The 22,098-nt window shown below is 37.6% G+C and overlaps 2 protein-coding genes across 2 annotated transcripts in view; one reads left to right on the top strand and one right to left on the bottom strand.

Moving 5' to 3' along the window:
- Positions 1–5,903, top strand: part of mapk8ip1a (mitogen-activated protein kinase 8 interacting protein 1a) — a 37,254-nt gene extending 31,351 nt beyond the window's left edge. Inside the window, exons 9-12 of the mRNA XM_084734111.1 lie at positions 581–691; positions 2,972–3,042; positions 3,178–3,276; positions 5,100–5,903. Of these exons, the coding sequence (XP_084590237.1) occupies positions 581–691; positions 2,972–3,042; positions 3,178–3,276; positions 5,100–5,172 (354 nt within the window). The 3' untranslated portion in view covers positions 5,173–5,903. The remainder of the gene's footprint in view (positions 1–580; positions 692–2,971; positions 3,043–3,177; positions 3,277–5,099) is intronic.
- Positions 5,904–13,822: 7,919 nt separating this feature from the next.
- Positions 13,823–21,478, bottom strand: cstpp1 (centriolar satellite-associated tubulin polyglutamylase complex regulator 1). The gene is made up of 9 exons (XM_084734361.1): positions 21,279–21,478; positions 21,075–21,177; positions 18,616–18,746; positions 17,821–17,905; positions 16,463–16,548; positions 16,016–16,223; positions 15,144–15,253; positions 14,378–14,441; positions 13,823–14,188 (listed from the first exon to the last, which is right to left on the bottom strand). The coding sequence occupies exons 1-9, from the start codon at positions 21,358–21,360 to the stop codon at positions 14,020–14,022; spliced, it is 1,038 nt and encodes a 345-aa protein (XP_084590487.1). The 5' UTR covers positions 21,361–21,478; the 3' UTR covers positions 13,823–14,019.
- Positions 21,479–22,098: the final 620 nt, after the last annotated feature.

The following is a 22,098-nucleotide window of genomic DNA, read 5'->3' as shown; positions in this document are numbered from 1 at the left end:
CAGGTCTTTTAATTCCACTGCTGACGCTGTTAAAATGACAGATTTTCCTGTATGGATCTGTGAAAGCAGGATGTTAAACTCTATTCTCGTAAAGCTCTTTTTACTCTTTCATGCCATTTTCATGAATGAACACTGATATATGGGGGTATTCACCCCTCTACTGGCACTCAGCATTTTTAAGTTAGTATAACCTCTCAACATATTTAAGTTGTCATTACTTACTACAAATAATCATCATTTCAGTGTTAAAGATCAGAAAGGGGCCAGTATGCTAACTGACTGTCTGCTATTCACATCCACTTCACACTGTGATTGGCCAGCTGTGCAGAGGTGACTAAGGATCCAGGGTTTGAACTTCTCTCTCTCTTTTTTCATTCTTATCTTAATAAATTCTGACATTTTTCATTTGAAGAACTGAGTGCAGCGCCATGAATGTCTTTCAGGAGGGACTGTCAGTGATTCCTTAAATGTTCAGACAACACATTCTGATGGAGGATGACCTACCCCTCAGACTGTCTGAACGCTCCGGCTCCCGGTACAGTTCTGATTACTGACTGGTTTCCTGATTGTCTGTTAACAGGTGGCCTGTAACAGGCGGTTAGCGGGTCAGCCCCCCTCAGCCTGCGTGCTGGAGGTCAGTGTGAAGGGTGTAAAGATCAGTGTCCAGGACCAGTGCCAGTCTGCTCACAGGGTACGTGCACTACCTCATCTGCATGTCTAACTTCCTTCCTTCCTTCCTTCCTTCCTTCCTTCCCTCCTCCTTGAGTGTTGCACCTTTTCAAATCCAACTGATGGTAACCTTTTCAAAAAAATATATTTTATGCAAGTGTTCTATGAGTATACTTCTTTTTTAATATTTTATTTTGCCTTTTTCTTTCTTTTTCCACAAAACAGTACAAAAATAGTCAAATAGACATGACAGAACACAACAACATAAAACAAACACACTGCCAACTCACAGAAAAGGAGCATGTGCAATATGTGCAATAACTGAAATGTCCACAAGTGGATTGAGCTGACACTCAATCCAGAGTAATCCAAGTAGGAAGAGTCCATACTGCCAAGAAAGAGTGAGGCCAAGGAAGGCCTGAAAAAAAATGATACAATAATACAACACAATACAGCACAGCACAATGCAGTCTAACATGATGAGGTCCCAGTATGACACCTCTGCTTCCTAATGTAATCAATAAAGGGTCCCCAGAACTTAACAATCTTGTGGTGAGTATTTGACAGACTATACCAAATTTTCTCAAGATTTAGATAAGAGAGCATGTCATTGATCCAGGAGGGGGACAGAGTTTCACTCTCTCAGGATAACCCTTTTTGCTATGACCATACCAAACATGAGGGCTTGTTCTGATGCCAAAGGGACAGTGATAGAAAAGTCAGAGCACCCTAAAATCACAAAAAGACTGTCAGGGGTTAGCTGTCTGCTGTATATGTCACTGTACAACTTAAAAATATCATACCAGAAAGTCTGGAGTTTTGAGCCAGAAAAATGAGTGTACTTCTTTTGAACTATGAGAGTATACTTTCAGTTTACTTTTTGAGTATTTACCAGAGATATACATAACAAAATTAAAATTAAGTAAGTTTACAGAAAAGTATACTTAAACTTGAACTTTTGACCAATATATACTTCAGAAAAGTATATTCTTGCCTTACATGGAAAGTTTAGTATTCCAACATATATTATTCCAACATATATTTAACATACTATCTGATGTTTGTGGGCAGCCAGGGCCTGATTTCAGAGAGGCTCCTGCATGACACAAACTCTAATATCAACCTCCTCTAAAGACTCTGTTCAAACTGTTAGTTGTGTGTGTTTTGAGATTTGACTTGTCATCATTATGTTCTTATAGTGTATCTTATCTGACATCCAATACAACACAATAGTGTGAAAATTTTTATTTGATTTTGATTTATAAAGAAAATGATGTTCTTAATCCCAGAGTCTTATGAATTATTATGTGTAGTCCACTGGTAGTGTATATATGAGTTCACTTCACATCTACTTAAAGCACAGCTCCAGTATAAAAAAAATACATAAATAGTATACTTGAAAGTGCAAAAATAAATAAATAGTAACCTATAAGTATGATGTTAAGTTACTTACAGAAAACTTACAAAAATACTTGCAGTATAAAAACAATCAAAATAGAATTTTTACTGAGAGTATACTTGAAAGTACATTCACATAAACAAAAAAGTGAACTATAAGTATATAACTAGTAAACAGTATACCTATAATTTCATTTGTTACATAGCTCACAGTATAGTTGCAGTAGAGCTAGATGTAAACTATTTGCAAACTCAAAGTTTACTACTCTTATACTTACTACATAAAGCAGTGTGTCTCAGTCGTGGTCCTCAGGACCCACTGCCCTGCATGTTTTAAGTGTTTCCCTGCTGATCAGGGCCCCGTTTCCCAGAGCCTTTGTAGTGCTACGTGCATTGTAAGTTGTATTTTAAGGTCTCCTGGGCTGTTTCCCAGAGTTGGGAAAGGGAGGGAGACCTTAAGATACAACTTACGGCGCATGCAGCGCTACAAAGGCTCTGGGAAACGGGGCCCAGGTTATTATCAGGCTTCTGCAGAGACTTGATGACGAGTTGATCATTTGAATCACGTGTGTTGGAGCAGGAAAACATCTAAAACATGCAGGGCACTGGTCCCTGAGGAAGTACACTTGATAAAATGAACTTGAAGTATACTTTTTTTGTAACGGAAAACCCACAGCAGGTAACTATGATGTTGGAAACTAGATACTTAGCTGTAGTTAGGTGTGTAGCGCTCGACAGTGGCTTCTACAGTAACTACAAGCTTCTCAAATGTGATGTCCACTCTGCCAATTTGGATATATATTCCAGGAATTATTTAGATTCTTATTTAGCAACCTGGCACACTGCTAGACAAACCTTGGACTTAAAAGCTTTACACTTGTCTTCCTGTCTCTGTCTCTGTCAGGGGGAACAGTGTTTCCATTTCTTCCAGCTGAAGAACATCTCATTCTGTGGCTGTCATCCAAAACACAGCAAGTGAGTCAAACTGCTTAAGGCTTGATTTGATCTAATCTGCTTCCCCACTCGTGGTTTTCATTTGCATCAATAACTATCTGTTAATAAATCTCTGAAGTCTACATTTGCTCAGTAATGCTGATTGTTGCACTGCAGATACTTCGGGTTCATCACCAAACATCCTGACCAACAGCGCTTTGCCTGTCACGTGATGATGTCAGAGACAACATTACATCCTCTGGCTGAATCTGTAGGGTAAGACCAATTATATTGTATTCTCTTATGTCTTAAACATATTTTCTGACTTTTCCCTAATGATTATCTGTCCATGTTGTTACTGGTAATGTAAGAAGGGTGACCAGGAACATGACGAACTGAACTAGAACTTTAATTGGGCCTGAAAAGACCCAAGCCCAACAAAATTCTGTCCTGTCTGTCCCAAACCTGGCATGAACCTGTCCCTCAGTAGCATATTTCCAATAAAGACCAAAAAAAATCTTTAACAGCTGGAAAGATTGACACTGAGACAAGGGAACACTGACATGAAATACTTTAGTTGAGGGGGGTAAGGAGGCACAGGTGAAACTGATCAGGGCGGAGCAGACAATCACATTTTCAACTGTGAAACAAGTGGGACAAAATGATCACAGCAGGATATGTAGCATTACTGTCATGTCTTTCTTTCTGGCAGCAATTAAAATTCATTTCTAGCTAAAAGAAATACATGATAGTAATGTTCCATAACTTACTAACACACAATATATGTAACTTACATGTAACAGGATTATGTAATCTGAATACAAAAAAGTACTGTATTGCTTTATAGTTACAGAAGAATCAGATTAAAGTTACATTAAGTAAAATTAACAAAATTGCAGTTTTTAAATAAAGAATGTTATCCTACCATGCACAGTGCACACAAAGTACCATTCATTATCATGACCTCTAGTGAAAAAATGCTTCACTGGGTGGAAATTTCACCATTTTTCTTTTTAAATCAATCAATCAATAAGGAACTGCTGGACAACCTAAAGAGCCAAACAACAAACATTAAACACTTAGAGCTGCAATGATTAATCTATTATTAATTAAATATTAAATTAATCTGCATCTATCATATAATTGATTAATGGTTTTGAGTAATTTTTTAATTAAAAAAGATTCTCTGCTTTCAGCTACTTAAATGTGAATATTTTCTGGTTTCTTTACTCCTCTCTGACAGTAAACTGAATATCTTTGAGTTGTGGACAAAACAAGACATTTGAGGACATCATCTTGGACTTGATCAACATTTTTCACCATTTTCATGGACCAAACAGCTGATCATTTACCTGAGAGAATAACTGAATGATAAATCAATGATGAAAATAATCATCAGTTGCAACCCTAAAAAAAGACTATATAAGGCTCAACAATTTCACCATATTTCATATCGAGGTAATACAAACATAATGGAAAGTAATCAAATTATATTATTTTAATATTGTGAAACTTGGACTATGTTATTAACTTTGTTTTTTTTAACAGGTAATTAGTAACTGTATGAAAATACAGTTTTAAAGTAACACTCTCAACGTTTTCACAGGGAGAACATGTGGTGGTGGCAGCCTCTTGTGGCCAAATTGAGTATTACAACAACAAATTTTTTGTTTCACAGATAAAGAAAAGAACTTTAAGGAACTTAGAAAGATTATCCTGGCAAAACTTTTGTTCACCTGTTCTTAAATGACAACAGAGAGAAACCACTTTCCCCCCCTTGCCTCCCCAGACTTCTGTACATCAGTAATACTTGTGCACTTAAGTAAAATTTCAAATGCAAAACTATATTACTTTTACTTAAGTGAAAGATGCAAAAAAGAAAAAAAACCTTTTCCCAAAAGTGCTGAGGACAATAAATATTCACAACGACTTTTCTGCACAGTAGCTGTCAAGACATGTCCTGTGTACCACAGTGACACACCTCACATGATCCTCTGGTCAGTTCCATCCAAACATTGAGTGGTAGATGATACACGTGTGCTATCATCTGTTCTGTTGTGTCGTTTAATTTTCTAAGTCTTTTCCCCGGTGTCCCACAGGAGGGCATTCCAGCAGTATTACAAGGAACACATCGGCTACTCCTGTCCCACTGAAGACATCTTCATCGAATAACATCCACATTATGTGCTGACTCAATACTCACTATGTGCTTGTAAGCCTGGTCTTACACCACAGACTGAACCACAGATATATCTTCGTCAGAGTGCTTTGCATGGTGGATTTCTTTTCTTAGCTGCATCCAGTGATACAGCGAGCTTTTCCTTCCTTCGGCCATGTCACCGTATAAATACCTCTGTGGATGGACAGGATCACATTCCATACAGAACATGAGAACAAAATGTAACATAAGCCTCCCCAAACTCAAAGAACTGATATTGACCTATTTTATGGCCTAATATGACTTGTATGTAACTACACATGGATGTAAAACCATACGGGCAGCCTTCAGGACTGTGGAGTTAATTTAATGACAGAATGTTTATACCATTAATTTGTGAACTTGCAGTGATAGTTTTGGAAACTAATTACCTATAGGCACAAGTTATTAGCACCCAGGTGTTAATAATGTCAATAATGCACCCAGGGTGTAAACCAATGTGACAATGTGCCTAGCATGGTAGAGACAAGCACCCAGGTGTCTGTAGCCACCAATGCTGTTTGCACCTGAGGTGTTTGGTGGCAAATGAGAGTCGATGCAGAGATGAGACAGAGACAGGGACTTAGTGCATATATAATACATAAAATATATATAATAGTGACTACATACACCCACATGGCAAAGACAAACCATGATCTTTTCCTAAACCTAACCAAAAAGTTTTGTTGCTGAAACTTAGCCAAACTGCCACTGATATATAATAAATGAAATAATAATATGAAATAATAATAATAATAATAATAATAATAATAATAATAATAATAATAATAATAATAATAATAATAATAATAATAATAATAAATCAACTAAGTCTAAAAATGACAAGGAAACACTGATTTCTAGTTTCACATGGGACTCAGATCCCAGTTTCTCGAGGTAGAGTCCTGCAATTAGCCCATTCATCTACCATTCATTCATCAAATCAAAAGACTTTGTCACTCTTTACAGCTAAACTAAGCGGCCAGATGTAAATAAGTGAATAGCTGCCACGTGACTATTCTCACCCAGGTGCAAATAGACACTCAGTATATGTGTTATTATTCCTATATTTTGGGTAACGACAGTCTCTAAAACTCTTTTCTTTCCTACTGTTCATTCCACAGCTGAATTATTGGGCAGAATATCTGCCATGTGACTATTCTCACCTGGGTGCAAACAGACATTCCGTTAAGTATTTGTATCAATAAACAGGAGTCATCAAACACATTAGTAGCTCTATGAGGGTGTATTTAGGCACAGCTATGTGTAGAGCTACTGTAATAGCTAATGTCAGCACGCTAACCATGCTAACACATGAGTGATGATGATGTTCAGCAGGTAATGTTTACGATCACATTTATTTGCCATGTCAGCTGCTAATATTTGCTAATTAGCACTAAACACAAAGTACAGTGGGGCCTGATGGGAATCTCAGTAGTTTTGCAGGTTGAAAAGTATATCTGTAGTTTTTACTATTTCAAGCGTTTGGTTTGTACTCACTCTGCTTTTTATGTGGTTAAAGAAGCATTCCAACAGTTCTTTAACTTTAATTCTAGTATGCAATTGCGTGTGTGCAATTGTGAATTTCTATGTAAAATTATGACAAGTAAATCGACTGAAAAGAAAAGTCTTTTAAATATTTTTAAATTAAATTATGCATGAGTTAATTAGGAAAAGCAGCAAAATAAGGTTGAGAGTGGTCGTGCTTGCAAATATTTTTTAATGCCGTAAAACGTGATCACGGGTTAATTGCTTTGTTATGCAAAGAAAAAAAGCTTGTTTTCTCATGATAACAGGTTAATTCTTTTCTTATTTCATGATAACACAGCTTGTTTTGTCATGATAATGGGCTGGTTTGTCTCATTGTCTCAAGAAAACAAAAGACTGATTTCTTGAGATAACAAGATCATTTTATTTAAAAAGGTGGAAGTGCAGTGGAGATCATCGTCCTTACCTCACTACACTCAGATTTTTGGCCAAAATGACATTCTAGAAACAAGATCAGTCATATTAGTGATCATTGTGTTCACTTGGGTGAACAAGTAACTGCTGGGCATTGAAGTCAACAAACTAGAATTACAGATATTTGACTTTTTTTGTATATTGGCCTGGAATCAAACCCAGGTCAGCTGCTTGGAAGGCTAGCTAGCTACACTAACCAAAAAACACACGCTATGAAAATCTGAGAAGAAAGTAAGACTGCATGTTTATGAAAAGAGTGTAAATCTTCTGTCTTTAAATTAGCTTCATTCTTGACTTCACAGTAAAGAAGGGCAACAAAGGCTTTGAAGGAATATACAAAAAAATATATAATAATAAAAACAAATGGACCTGCTTGTTTCTTTGCACAGATGAAGACAGATTGATGTTTCCAAAAAATATACAAATATAATTCTTTATGTTATATTCCCCAGACTTGACAATCTTGAAGACCTTTGGAGTTGCTGTTAAGGTGCCTAATTTCTCTTTTTGCTGCTTGATGTTCCTTTTCTTCCAAATGTGGTTCCAACTACATGCAGGGTTTTCTCTGGTTGAGCAATGACAAAATTCCTTTAACTGTGTGTAAAAATGAGGCCCAAATGACGCTGTGCAATTCAGTATGTGTGCAAACAGAACAGACTGGTTGGCTGGTGGATCACTGTGCAGTCATGTCCAAGTCTGTCCACATCACTTTCAGCTCACATTTCTTTGACATTACCTGCTCAAATCTTGGACCAATTTCATTTTCAGTGCAGTTTCTGCTTGTTTTTGCAGACTTAAAGCTGCACCAGTCAACATCGTTTACAACACCTGGATCAAATGTACAATGTGATGGGAGTCACTCATATTGACAAACCTGCAGAGGATTATTACAAGAGATGGTCTCTTACCATTTTTCTTTCCCAAAACTTGAACTGCAAGAAGTTGCAGGGTCCCATTTTGGGGCTAATACGTTACATGATATAGAAATGGTGCATAGACATACTCCCTGACACCAAGTCCTGCATTTCTGATTCTGGTATTGGTATTGGACAACCCTAATTATTACCAGGGGTGGGAGGAACTAATTACAAATACTCAAATTTCTGTAATTAAGTAGATTTTTTTGGGTACTTGTACTTTTATGAGTAGATTTTCAAGTCTGCACATTTACTTGTACCTACTTAAGTATGCATTATACTATGTCATCTGCTTAGTTACTTTTAAAATCATAGTTGAGTACTGAGTACAATTTGAATGCATTTTAGTAGCCAATCAGGTAATCTGTTCACAAACAGACCAATGAAAACCAGAACATATGGACCAAAAACAAAACTGAACACTGCAGCAGCAGCAGGTTTGGTGTTAATGATGTTAATGATTAATCATTAATCAATTAATCAACTTAAAATGAGAAAGAAATAACAAAAAACCCTGAAAAAGTTCAAATCTAGAAAAAAAAAGTTTTATAGCTTATAAATTATTAATGATTAATTGATTTGTCTATGAAGATGAAGAATATTTATCAGTTAGTTGATTTTTAAGCATTTTCAACTAATGGTTCAGGAAAATGCTTAAAGTTTGCAGCCCTAGTTTGTAGAGGTGACTGTAAACACTGAGCAGAACAGACACGGATAGAGAGGAGAAATTCAGACTGAAGATTTGGAGAAACAGAAACCACTACTGATAATGCATTAAACATCAAGTAACTAATACTCTGAGTAGTTTTTGAGATGAATATTTTGTACTTTAACCTAAAGTATATTTCTAACACCAGTACTTCCACTTGTAATTGAGTGATATTTTAACAATACTTTTGCTTGAGTACAGGTTTTCAGTACTCCTTCCACCAGTGAGTATTACACAATAATGCAGTTACACTCAGTTATATGAATGTTTTGGTTTTCCAGCACACAAACTACACTCTCATACAATTTGTTTCTAGCAGCAGGCAGAGAAACACGCTGTCAGTAAATAAATAATATAAATAAAAATAAAGGATTACAAAAATTCTAACAAAATCTGCTTTATTTGTAGATGAAACAGTGGACCTGGGAGGTATTCCACAAAGAAGCAAAATCTTTTTGTAGCTCAGACTCAGCCAAAACAGCACAAAATAATTTTTAAAAGTCCACAGGGCAAAGATAAATGCCAATAACAATGACAAACATCATTTCCTCTTCAGTACCTGTGACAGTATAAAACAATATGAATACAAAAAAAGTAAATAATAAAATATTGAGTCAGCTTATTGAGACGTACATGATGATGATGCAGGATGTTTGCGTGGGGGCCTGCCATGATTGGTGGAACTTGCAGGAAGCAATGATGATTGGTCAAATTTGTGGAAAAGTTACAGAATTTGGACAAAGTTTGTTAGCATTCACAGAGAGTGGCTGAATTTGTGTGAAATATCGCAATCACAACATCGCAACTTCCTGGAGGGACCAATAAAATCAAAAATCGATTAATGCAGCTTTAAGATCCAGGATTTTAACTTTTTGACTTCCACCCAATCACAGTACATCCGCACAGACAGTTGAACCATATGATATGAACAGATTTGAGCAGGTAAAATCAAATGAAATGAACCCTGAAATGAAAACAGTGCCTATTTTCTTTTTGTTTTTTCTGGTGTAGTGATGGTGACTGTCCTCTGTATTAACTGTTGACTTCAGATGTCTCCAATCACAGATTCTAAATAGATGCTATTATAGAAGAGTCAGTCTCATTCCGATGAGAGGTCATGTAGCTGGATATGACTCGGTACACCTAAGATGGCTGCCATGGAATCTTAAATCATGTCAAGGACTCAGGGGAGCTGATGTTGGGATTTCTGTGGAGCTGGTATTAACTTAAGAGTCAGTCAGTCATTGTGGTATAATACTGCTTGATTGATTACACACACACTGATCAATATTACACCAGTTTTGTATGGGAAGACTTGAATCTAATAATTGTAATGCAACATTTGGCTGAGATTTTGCACAAGCACGTGTGAATAAAAATCAAAATTATTATAGTAGAATTAGTCCTAGCAGTATCAATAATCTCAGCTGATATTTTTTGTCCCATGATCTTGTTGCCTTTGTAACCTAGGGAGGATAAAATGCAAGGCAAGTGGTACATTTTGGCATGAAAAATGGTTAAAGGTACTGAATATCTATACAAGGTATACACCTTTCCTTTTTTGACTAAAAATCCCAATTCTTGCCTTTAAGACAGCCAATGTCTTCCATTAATTCCAAAATGACATGCAAATAATTCTGAAAAAGTGGTATTGATCTCCATAATCTGTATCAGAGGAACCCTTTACATAGGACAAACCTTTATTTGATTAAAAACCTCAACTCTTACCTTTCAAACAGCCATTGTCTTGCATTAACCGTCATGAAAATAATTCTGAAAAAAGTGGTGAACCCTTTACATAGGACAAACTTTTATTTGACTAAAAACCCCAATTCTTGCTTTTAAGACAGCCATTGTCTTCCATTAATGTCACAAATGTATGAAAATAATTCACCCACACAACAGAATTTTTTCCTAAAAAATAAGCAGACCATGATGAATAACAAATTTCAGGCTTAAAGTCTGTTGTTTGATTTAAATACAGCAGGATGCTGAAGTGACTGAAAATCAACGGCCACCAGGAAAGAAATGAAAACCTATTTAACAGTCCTTGTTTAGTGTCGTGTCCTCCACGTTCATTTCCATAGCAGCTATCTAAGGTGCACCACAGGAGGTTGTTGTGATCCACCAGAAAGTGTCCTTTCCATGTATTCCACTTTTGTGATTCTAACACCATGGGGATCTACTGTACATGACTCATCAATATATATATATCCTGTATAGATACTGTATGTATGTATGTTTGTATAGGAGTTATTATTGTATGCTGTTGGTTTGACCAAACCTGGGTGTAACACCGCATGATATCGATGTTGTAAAATGAAGACGCACAGATGATGCACAGACTGGTGATAATGATGGTGGTTATTCTTGTCAATAAATCACGTTTACAACTGCGCTTAGAATACGTGTTCTTCAGTAGAAACCAAATGATCTTCTCTTTAATGACTATAGGTCAGTAACACAGTAACCATATATTTTTTTAATTAATGAGGCTGGTCTGTAAAGTGGATATACACTTGCAGGACACTATATTGTGTGTAAATGAGAAGGTTTGTGACCCGCCATGTTGAAAAGATCTGAGCCATAATCAAGCACCGCCCAAATCACAGTATGTCTATCAAATCAGCTGCAGTGTCGACATGGTAAACTCAGAGGGAAGGGGCAGGGATCAACATGAGACATAACCTGCACGCTGACTGGGTGGAGCGTTGGGTGTACCGTGGCACTGAGATCTGAGATCTGAGATGTGTCATCGCTGGATTTGGTGTGTCTGCACTGTAAGTCATCAAAGACCACATTAAAAATCAATAAAATACCAAGTCATCACAGTCACATTTTTATTATTCACAGTGTGGATAAGGATCCTCATATCAGTGTTCAGAGTTCAGACAAAAATGAAAATTCAGTCATTATCTACTCACCCTCCTGTTCAAGATTCTGTAATGCTGTTTTCCTGTGAAACTCCAGCAGTGTTTTGTGGACTAAAAAACTAAATCTGACCTTCAACTGGCATGAGGGTGAGTAGATAATGACTGAATTTTCATTTTTGGGTGGACTTTCTCTTTAAACTTAATTGGCATTCATCAATTAAAAAAGTAATAAATAAATTAGTGCCCTATATACAGTTCATGCTTGAGCTCTGCACTGACGGGACAGGAAGAGGAAAAACTACTGTCATCCCTGTTCTCTAACATGCTCAACACAACAGACTGACAAACATAGAAGACATGTATCTGCCATTACAATCAATGTAGGAATTATTATTATAATGCCCAACTTTTGAAGCAGCAGAAATACATTCACCCCAGTGTGGTGAAAAGCTAATAATAAGAGTTGACTTGTGAACATCAAGTGCAACTTTTTATGAACAAATAAAAATTTGCCGTTGATAATTCCACCTTAAATATGACAAAGGTTATCTTGTATTATTGAGACCTGGTTTGTTTAGCTTAAAATGAACAGCTAACGTACACTAAATAAACACTTTAGAGTACACCTGATACATCAGTTGGCTGACATTGGTATATAGGCATACAGTATAGGTTGTCCAATATGCGCTGACATGAGAACTTTTTTTGCAGAAAGTGCTAAAAATGGTTGGAATGGTGCTGTCATATAGTTTGTCCAGCAGAGTGCGCTCCAACTTAATAATACTGTCAGCACCGTCTGCAGCATGTGGCAGAAAGCTGCAAAGATTAGTCAATTCATCAATTAAGCAAAACAAAATTCGTTGTCAAATATTTTGTTAACCAGTTATTCCCTTCAGTGGTTTTTCCAAGCAAAAAACATCAAACATTTGCTGGTTTCAGCTTCTTAAATGTGAGGATTTGCTGCTTTTCTGATGATGAATTGCGTGTGAGTATTTTTTTTTTGGACATTTGACTGAACAATTTATTGATTAATTGTGAAAATAATTGGCAGGTTAACTGATATTGGAAATAATCCTAAATTGCAGTCCTATGTGACAGACTACACATCACAGCTGAGCAGATGGTTGTGGAGGTAAGCAGTGTTTTCACGGTAAGTTGCTAACTAGTTTATGAAATACACTGCTGGAAAGAAACAATGACCTGATCGTTTAACCATTCCAATATAAATCTAATGTAACCCTGTCCCTGACAAATGTCATGTCATTCATGCTTACACCTGCTTGCTATGTTAACAAGGTAGCTAGTCTGCTATAGTTTGTCAGTATCAGCTGATATCTCCATATCAGATTATTTTACTCCTAAAATCAGTACCAGTATCATTTTATAAATCCAGTATTGTCAGATTTTATCTGAAACTACTTAAATTAATTTGTGTCAGGTTCCAACATCATCCTGTCAGGATTTATTTCACAATAATGACCTGCTCACTGTACATTATCCCAGGTTATTACATGGTCATTATTTGGCACACATTTATGTGACACAAAGTATTAATTTTTAAATGATTTTATGGCTTTATTTCACAATAGTGACCTGCTCACTGTACATCATCCTGCTTGTTACATGGTTATGTACCAAAAAAAAATCAATAACTTGACAAAATATTAATTCGTCAATGATTTCAGTGATTTAACAATGATTTTATTGTTCCTCCTGAGATCAGATCAGAACTGTGTCCACAGCTCCATAATTCTTCATAACAACAGTCTGTTATACAGAAATAACAGACCTATAATGCTGTGACTGACCAATCAGAAACGAGTATTTAACAAAGGCATGTAAAAACTCTGTATAGCAGACCACTGTTATGAACACAGTTCTGGGAGGAATACATCATTGTTAAATCACTAAAATAATTTTAAAATTAATAGTTTGTAATTAAATTTGTGTCAAATTTTGGTACATTACTATTTAACAAGCAGGATTTTTGTAAGTAACCATATAACAGGCAGGATAGTTGGGATAATGCACAGGACAGTACAACAGGCCTGCCAACTTCTGAATTAACTTGCTGATCTTTAACTTATATATAGTTCTCATTACTAGAAAAAGAAATGTTATCATTACCAACCAATACTAAGGGGAACACTAACATTTAGTTTGGACAGATTACAGTAACATTCAAAACACGCTGAAGAGCAGAGGCAGGTCACATGACTATAAGCAGACACAGGACTTGCACATCATCAGGAAAACACAGCGTATTAATAACTACAGTATAGCAGCGATAGTGACAGTGTTGTCCTGTTTGTACCATACAGCCACAGTGTGTTCTGGACTGGAGCAGTGAAAGATTCCAGGTCAGTTTTCAGAGGAGTCGGTCTCTTCTGTGGAGCCGTCACTTTCCACCTCCATCTTCCTCCTGTGGTGGATGTTCCTCCTAGGGGAGGCCTTCCTCTGCACCTCCTTCAGCGCCCCCACGGCGCTGCCACTGCTGTTGCTGCCAGGACTCACTGAGATCTGGGCGATTCTGGGCAGCATGGGACAGGAAACAAAAGATGCAGAGAGAAGAATAAAAGAGAGGAAAAGAAAGCAAAGAAGACAAGAAAAAAGAATGAGATGAGGACAACGAAATGAGACCAACAGAAAAAAGAAAAAGAAAAGCATATTAACGTGTACAGGTGTGTGTGTCTTTGTGAGTGTGTGTGTGTGTGCTCACAGTTTGTCTAGTTCCTGGTCCATCTCTGGGTCAATGAGCAGCTCTGCCCTGCTGGGTAATGCTCCTGCACAAAGAGGGAGGACAGAGAAGACTCCAGTTTTTAAAGCTGCATTCATGAGCTGCAGGCAGGTGTGTTGAGTAAAAAGTCTCTGGTGAAGCCACAGTGACTGGACACACGCTGCAGCAAACTGCAGACAGACACAGTCAGAGCTGCTCAACACAGCCCAGCATTTAGCAGCTGCAGAACCAGAAAAAGGTTCCACTTGGACCACTTTCAAAGAGTTCTACCTCGAACCCAACATGATGGTTATACCTAAAACCACCAAGGTTTCACCCAGAACAGAGAACTACAGAGAACAATGGTGTGAATGTTCCACCCAAAACGCTGTCTGGGGGTTCTATCCAGAATCATTCCATCTTATAAGGGTGGTAACAAGAACCCACCTAGGGGCTTCTACAGAGAACCCTTTTATATTCTTGGTTTTATTTTCTTGGGTTTTATCTTGCATCAACCCAAGAGGTTCTAAAGAGAATCCTTTTAGTCCAGTGGTTTTATCTAGAACCCACCCACGAGGTTCTATACAGAACCCTTTCATATTCCAATGGCTATATCTAAACCCCACCATGGGGGTTCTACTGTGAACCCTTTTATATTCCAAGAGTTTTATCTAGAACCCACCAAGGAGGTTCAATGTTTTGTATGAGGTAGTATTAGTAGGTAGCTGGCAGTAGGCAGTAGTGGGGTGTTGTGTGGTCTGAGACGTACCAATAGTTTGGTTGATGTTCTCGTGTTTGGCCAGGCTCATGAGGAGGCTGTAGTAAGACACTTTGTCAGTCTGTTCCAGAGCTTCTCTCATACAGGACCTGGGAGGATGACTGCACAAAGACACAACATGTCAGTTACTATCAGACTTTAACAAAACATTGATTTAAACAGGCATAAAAAGGGTTAGCTATATCCTAAGGACCCCCGTCTCACGTCTTGTTTTAAAAAAGGCAGGAATACTGCTCAAGCACCGGTCAGCTTCAATTTTTTTGGCAAGCTGTGTCTCAGCCATAACATGTCAACTCTGTAGCCCTTCTAAATCAAAGATAAATAAGAATTGTGGTTTAAAAATGTGTATTTTGATTAGCATTAAGAGAACTCTGACCAACTTTAAAAAATTAAAAAGGCTGCTCACTATGACCATGCTGTACCTCTGTTTTTTGCTGACCTTGAACAGCCTAGCTTGCCTAAAACAGCATATAGGCCTGTAACAATAAGTACATTATCTGATTGTCTGTCTGCTTATGCAAGACACAGAAATGACCTTGATCTTTTTTAAGAGTTTAGCCACCATGATGTCAGAATAGTTGGTGTTTTTCCCAGAGACTGCACGATTCCAGCCAGAAAGTTCAGAAGAATAAGTCCAAATGGACTCTCTGGTGTGGGAACATTTTGGGCTTAAACTGAATCTAAGAAGAGAACCCATTAATGTTCCAAATGTTTCATATTTATTTAAGTATACGATTTTATTTATTGTTTTGGTTGTATGGTTTTATTTTATTTGTTTTATTTATTTAGGATAAGTGTGTGTGTGTGTGTGTGTGTGTGTGTGTGTGTGTGTGTGTGTGTGTGTGTGTGTGTGTGTGTGTTACCTTTGCTTGAACCTGTCACACAGGGCGTCTATACACTGAGCCAGAGTGGCCGGCTCCACCCCGTCCTGCTGCTGCTCCTCTCTGTCATTCTCCTCTGCAGCCACAGAGGGGAGCTGCTCGACGGAGGTGGACGTGGGGACGATGACAGTGTTAGGACTCTTCCCCGATAATAGATCCTGGTAGATCACCAGCACACTGTCCAGGAACTCTGCAGACACATGGGAGAGCAGACAGTCAGGTTGATTCTGTTTTTTTTTCAGCAGCTGGTTGGATATGGGACTCGCTTGAAACACTGCTTTTAATCAAAAATCAGCTATACCTCCATGTGGTACATTTATGATTCCTCCCTCAATAATTAGAAACAAATGCTGATCATTAACACACATGTTAATGAAGGTTACAGACATACTGCACACTGACAATATGACACAGCTGTTTTGACTGTACCTTGGTAGTAGAACTGCAGCTGGAAGGCATAAAGAAAATCAGAGAAAGACATCAGACAATCGATGGCGTCGTCCATCAGAACAATCCTACAGCACAAGAAAAGAAAAAAGACAGTCAGCAACAGTTAACAAGTGTCCACCGTGAACCCATAAATCCAGCGGTGACCGCATCATTAAAGGGATAGTACACCCAAAAATGAAAAATTCAGTCATTAGTTTCACAGAAAAACACTGCTGTAGAACCTCCTAAACAATGGAAGTGAGTTGAGTGAGAGTTGAGTGTTTGTGGTTTGACGGTGTGTAAGCCTAATACAGCCTTCACATGATAAGAAATTTGTCTCAGACTCACCACCAGGTAGGGCGCAGAGAGGCAAAGCACAGCACTACAACCGCTACGTCCTGTCTGCCAGGTATACAAATGGCTGAGCTACCTTTAGCTGGAAGTAGCTAAGTTCATAAACTGTATAATTCACATATCTTATAACCCAGTCTGACTGTTTACATTTTGCCATGCATTATGTTTACTGCTAAGATCGCAGTCTGCTTTTAATGTTGTCTTACAGAGTTTGGAGAACCCTGAAACACTTTTATTCAGTCGTGTCTGGAAGGGAACCCTTGATTTGCAAAGTTCTCGTGAGATTTTTCTATGTCGTCCCTTCATTAAAGTTAAAATGATCACTCTGGCGAGATCTTCCGCGGTTCTGGGGTTCCCTTCAAGACTCGACCATCAGTCACTGTCTCCTCTGCTTGCTGCTCGAGGTCAAAGTTCAAATAATTTGAACTTGTGGAGTGGTCAGCGGCAGATCCAAGCAGTGCCGCTTGGTTGGGTGCCACCGTTTTCTCCCTAGAAAAACAATGGGACAGCCAGTGCAAAGCATTTTACCGCTGATCATGTGATGGGGCCTTAAGTGAACAGCATGTTGGGGATTTAGGAGACTTGGATTACACCAGACGATCAGTGTGGAGGCATTTTATGATTTTATTTAGTTGCATTTTTTACATTTGAAAACTGGTCACTATTCACTTCCATTGTTTGGGAGATTCTGCAACACTGATTTCCTGTGAAACTCCAACAGTGTTTTGTAGATAATGACTGAATTTTCATTTTAGTTGACACAGTCATCTTGACCTTTGACCACCAAAATTTATTCACATCATTTTAGAGTCCATGTTAACATTGTGTGAAGTTTAAAGAAACTTCCTCAAGGTGTTCTTGAGGTGTTGTGCTCGCAAGAATGGGATGACCTGAAAACTTGCCTGTGGCCATTAAAAAATCGTCTCTAAACAAAAATCTAAAAAAAAAAATGCACTGAAGTGAAAGAGTGTAGTGTGTTGTCTATGGTGTGTCAGTGGACTCACCTCGCTGCACTCTGTACCATCTCTGCTGGGAAGTCTGGACACAGTAACTGCAGCAGAGACCTGTACTCCAGCATGGACAGTAAGTCTGGAAGACAACAAAACATGCTACTATTTTTACAGAATATCCAACATATGTGTATCTCGATGAATTGCTTGCTTTGTTGTTGTAGTTTGTGTTGTGTTGATCTCACAACTCGTGGTCAGTCTACACTGGATGGTTACGACATCATGAAAAATAATCTAAATCCTCTCTGCAGAATATGAATGAACAAGAATTTTCACTTCCAGAACCTCACTGTTGAGCTCTGTTTGTGAAAACAGGAAGAATGTGTTTGTCTTCTTTGAAAAGCTTTGATTTGATTAGCCATTGTTCTATTATCTCTTCGGTTGTTTTAACTGTGTACTTTTGTAAAGCAGAATGAGGATGTTTAGCAGACAGTGAAGGATCTATCAATAGAACTTGTGTTAAGATCCTCATCGTGTCCTTATCCTGTCAGATTTACGTCTAAACTTTGAAAAAAAAAATTAAATTTTCAATTTAGTTTTCTTTAGTTTTTTGTATCAAAAATCAAAGGTTTCAGTTTTGAGTCTTTTTGGTCTACACTAGTACTTTTACTTGTAATCGAGTAATATTTTAGCAATGTAACAGTACATCTACTTGAGTACAGATTTTCAACTCCACCACTGCATAAACTAAGCCTTATATACACAAACAGGCATTTGTCAAACATTAGGAAACAGAAATGTTTTCATTCTTATTATTTATTATTATTATTTATTATTTCTGTCACTCACCTCCACTCTTGCCAATCTGTCTGTAGCATCTCCAGAAGACTCTGATGAAGGAGGCTCTGTTGTGAGGAGTGGCCCTGATGTAGTTATACTCTCTGAAGAGGACGTGGTTACTGTTCTTCACACTGCTGAAACTACAAACACACACACAGCAATTACAGAAAGACGCTTAATACCATCCTACCTCAAAATTCATGCTGTTAGTCAGCTAAAAACAATACACAACTACATTCTTCCTTTTTAATGGAAAGGGTTTGTAAGACTAAGGGTGGCATTAAGAACCTTTTCATGCAAAGAACCCTTTTTGAAAGAAAGAGATCTTCAAGGAGTGCTGAAATCTTTGAAGAACTTTTTCATCAAGAGTTCTTTGTACCATAATATAGTAGAACATGCTGGGCGGGTTCTGGATAGAAGAATTTTATTCTTAATGACTTGCCTGCTTAAATAAAGGTAAAATAAAAATAATTTTAAAAAAACTTCTCAAATAGAACCCTCTAGGTACATTCTAGATAAAACCCTTGGATTGTAAAAGGGTTCTTACAAGAAACACCTGAGTGTGTTCTACATAAAACCCTTGGAACATAAAAACAGTATTGGTCGAGACCCCTGGACAGATTTCTCATTAGCACCAGGTAGAATGGTTCTGTACAGAACCTCCAGAAGGGGCTCTGGGTGGAGCCAATACTCCATACAAGATTTCTCTGTTGAACCTCTCAAAGGGGGTTCTGGGTGGAACCTTTCAGAGATGGATCTAGGTATAACTTTTTATGTTGGGCTCTAGGTAAAGCTGTCTGAAAGGATTCAAAGTAAGCTAACCTTTATAAAAAGTTCTACCAGGAGCCAAAAGAGTTCTTCAATAAGGACAAATCAAAGACCCCTTTATGGTTCTAGTTAGCACTTGTATTTCTAAGAGTGTATCTCAGCTAGCATGACTGTCTGACTTGTGAATAGGGCTGTAACTAACAATTATTTTCATCAATGGTCATTTTCTCAATTATTCGATAAGTTGTTTGGTCTATAAAATATCAGAAACTTGTTAAAAATGTTGTTCAATTTTTCCCAAAGCCCAAGATGACGTCCGCAATTTTCTTTTTTTTCCCCTACAATCCAAAGATATTCAGTTTACTCTCATTAAAGAGAAAAGAAACCAGAAAAAAAAACATTATTAAGAAGCTGACATCAGAGAAAAAATTACTCAAAGTGATTAATTGATTATCAAAATAGTTGGTGATTAACTTAATAATTGATTGATAATTGACTAGCTGATTAATTGTTGCAACTCTATTTGAGAAACAGAAATCTGATCTAGCTACAACCTGTACATTCAGCACAGAAGCAGGAAACGCTGATGTGCATCACTGGTTTTTGCATCACCACAGGCAGTAAACAAGCATACAGTGTAGATTTATTGATCCATTTCAGTATTTGAAAGGATAGTTCACCCAAAAATGAAAATTTAGTCATTATCTACTAAACCTCATGCTGACTAAAGGTCGGGTTTAGTCTTATAGTCCATCAGAATCCACCATTTCCCAGGACAAACACTGCTGGAGTTTCACAGGAAAACAGTGTTGCAGAATCTCCCAAACAATGGAAGTGAAAGGTGACCAGTTTTCAAATGTAAAAAAAACACAACTGAATAAAAACATAAAATGCCTCCATACTGCTCATCTGGTGTAATCCAAGTCTCCTAAAGACCCCAACATGTTGAGCTGACTAAAAAAAACGTTATTTACACCATGTTTTTAGTCTGAATCTTCACTGTCGAGCTTTAGCTTGGAGCCACGTTCACATGCACACTGTCTGAACTGGGTGTCTGTGTTGTAACAGTGTGCAAACAGCATATCGGGGCTTCAGGAGACTTGGGTTACACCAGAGGAGCAGTATGGAGGCATTTTATGTTTTTTTTCCAGTTGCTTTTTATGTTTGAAAACTGGTCACCATTCACTTCTATTGTTTGTGAAGTTCTGCAACACTGTTTTCCTGTAAAACTCCAGCAGTATTTCATAGACTACAAAAAATAAAACTGACCCTCAATTGGCATAAGGGTGAGTAAATAATGACTGAATTTTCAATTTTGGGGTGAACTATCCCTTTAAGAAATCCACACCTTTATATACACAGCTCAGATGTACAAGTGTGTATTGTAAACAAACAACTCATCATATATTGTATTATATATCAGCATATAGCTCTGAGTTATGAGAACAATGGAAATCTGCCTCTACCATGATCAGTGAATGAGTATGACTATACTCTGTATAGCTGATATTGGACATTGGGGTGGTTTGTAGTCAACCTCCATTTTCATTATGTTATTTTGTTTTCAATATGTCTTTGTGGACATATTTGATTTAAAAATGTCTGGTTTAGACGTCTAAACCCTGTCAGTCTGTCCAGACCTCCAGAAGAGCCCTCCCTGCGCAGACATATCACTGAATGTGTGCTGAGTGTGAACATACTATTCAGCAAAGTAGCGGATGATCCCAAACTGAGTGTATTCCTCTTTATGTTCCAGCAGCTGGGTCACTGCATCACTCAGGTAGAACAACACGTTACTGTCGGCTGGAAGCACAACAAACACACATTATGAACCACACAAGGCTTCATAATTCACGACTGTTCAATGCAGAGCTCAACTCGGCTAACACACAAGCTAACGTTACCGAGGTATTCGTCCACGGGCACGGTGGGATTAAACCGGTTCATGGCGCTCGTCCTCTCCGGAGATGACGTTGAAATCAACATGAATAAACTCGAGGTGTTTGCAGCTATAATAAGTTATAAACACTACTGCATCAATTCATTTGTGTGGCCTGAGGTTGGCTATTAATAGACTGACTGTCCTGACATGGTGGACTTCCATGGAAACAGCGGAATGTTGTGAGTTACATTAATTAAACGCCCCCGAGCAACACAGCACACAAACGTTCCTATGCTGTTTTATGAATACTGCCACCAGTAGTACCACTGGTGGACAGAGTACTGAAAATATGTACTCAAGTAAGAATACTGTTACGTTGCTAATAATCACTCAATTACAAGTAGAAGTATTGGAGTTGACTGGTGAAATGTACATAATTAAAAGTACAAAGTATTCATCTCAAAAAGTACTCAGCATATTAGTTACTTTTAACTGTTGATGTTTAATGCATTATCATCCACAAATCAATTAGTCATTAATAATTTTGTAAGATATAAAACTTTTTTTCTCCAGTTTTCAACTTTGTCTGAGGTTTTTTGTCATTTCTTTCTCAATTTAAGTCTAAGTTGAAGTTTCAACAAATGGCTCCACCAGACAAAAAAAAATCAGATGAGCTGCAGCTACAGCCATGACTACTGATTAAATATCCATCAATACATTTTTAATTTGTTAAAATTCTTAATGGTGATCGATCAACAATTAATCATTAACATCTTCACTCCAAACCTGCTGCAGTGTTTAGTTTTGTTTGTCCTGGTTTTCTTTGGTCTGTTTGTGATCAG

The sequence above is a fragment of the Lutjanus erythropterus genome, chromosome 13 (genome assembly GCF_056507025.1).
Source record: "Lutjanus erythropterus isolate fLutEry1 chromosome 13, fLutEry1.hap2, whole genome shotgun sequence".
Lineage (NCBI taxonomy): Eukaryota > Metazoa > Chordata > Actinopteri > Lutjaniformes > Lutjanidae > Lutjanus > Lutjanus erythropterus.
This window is presented reverse-complemented; position numbering and strand designations above follow the sequence as displayed.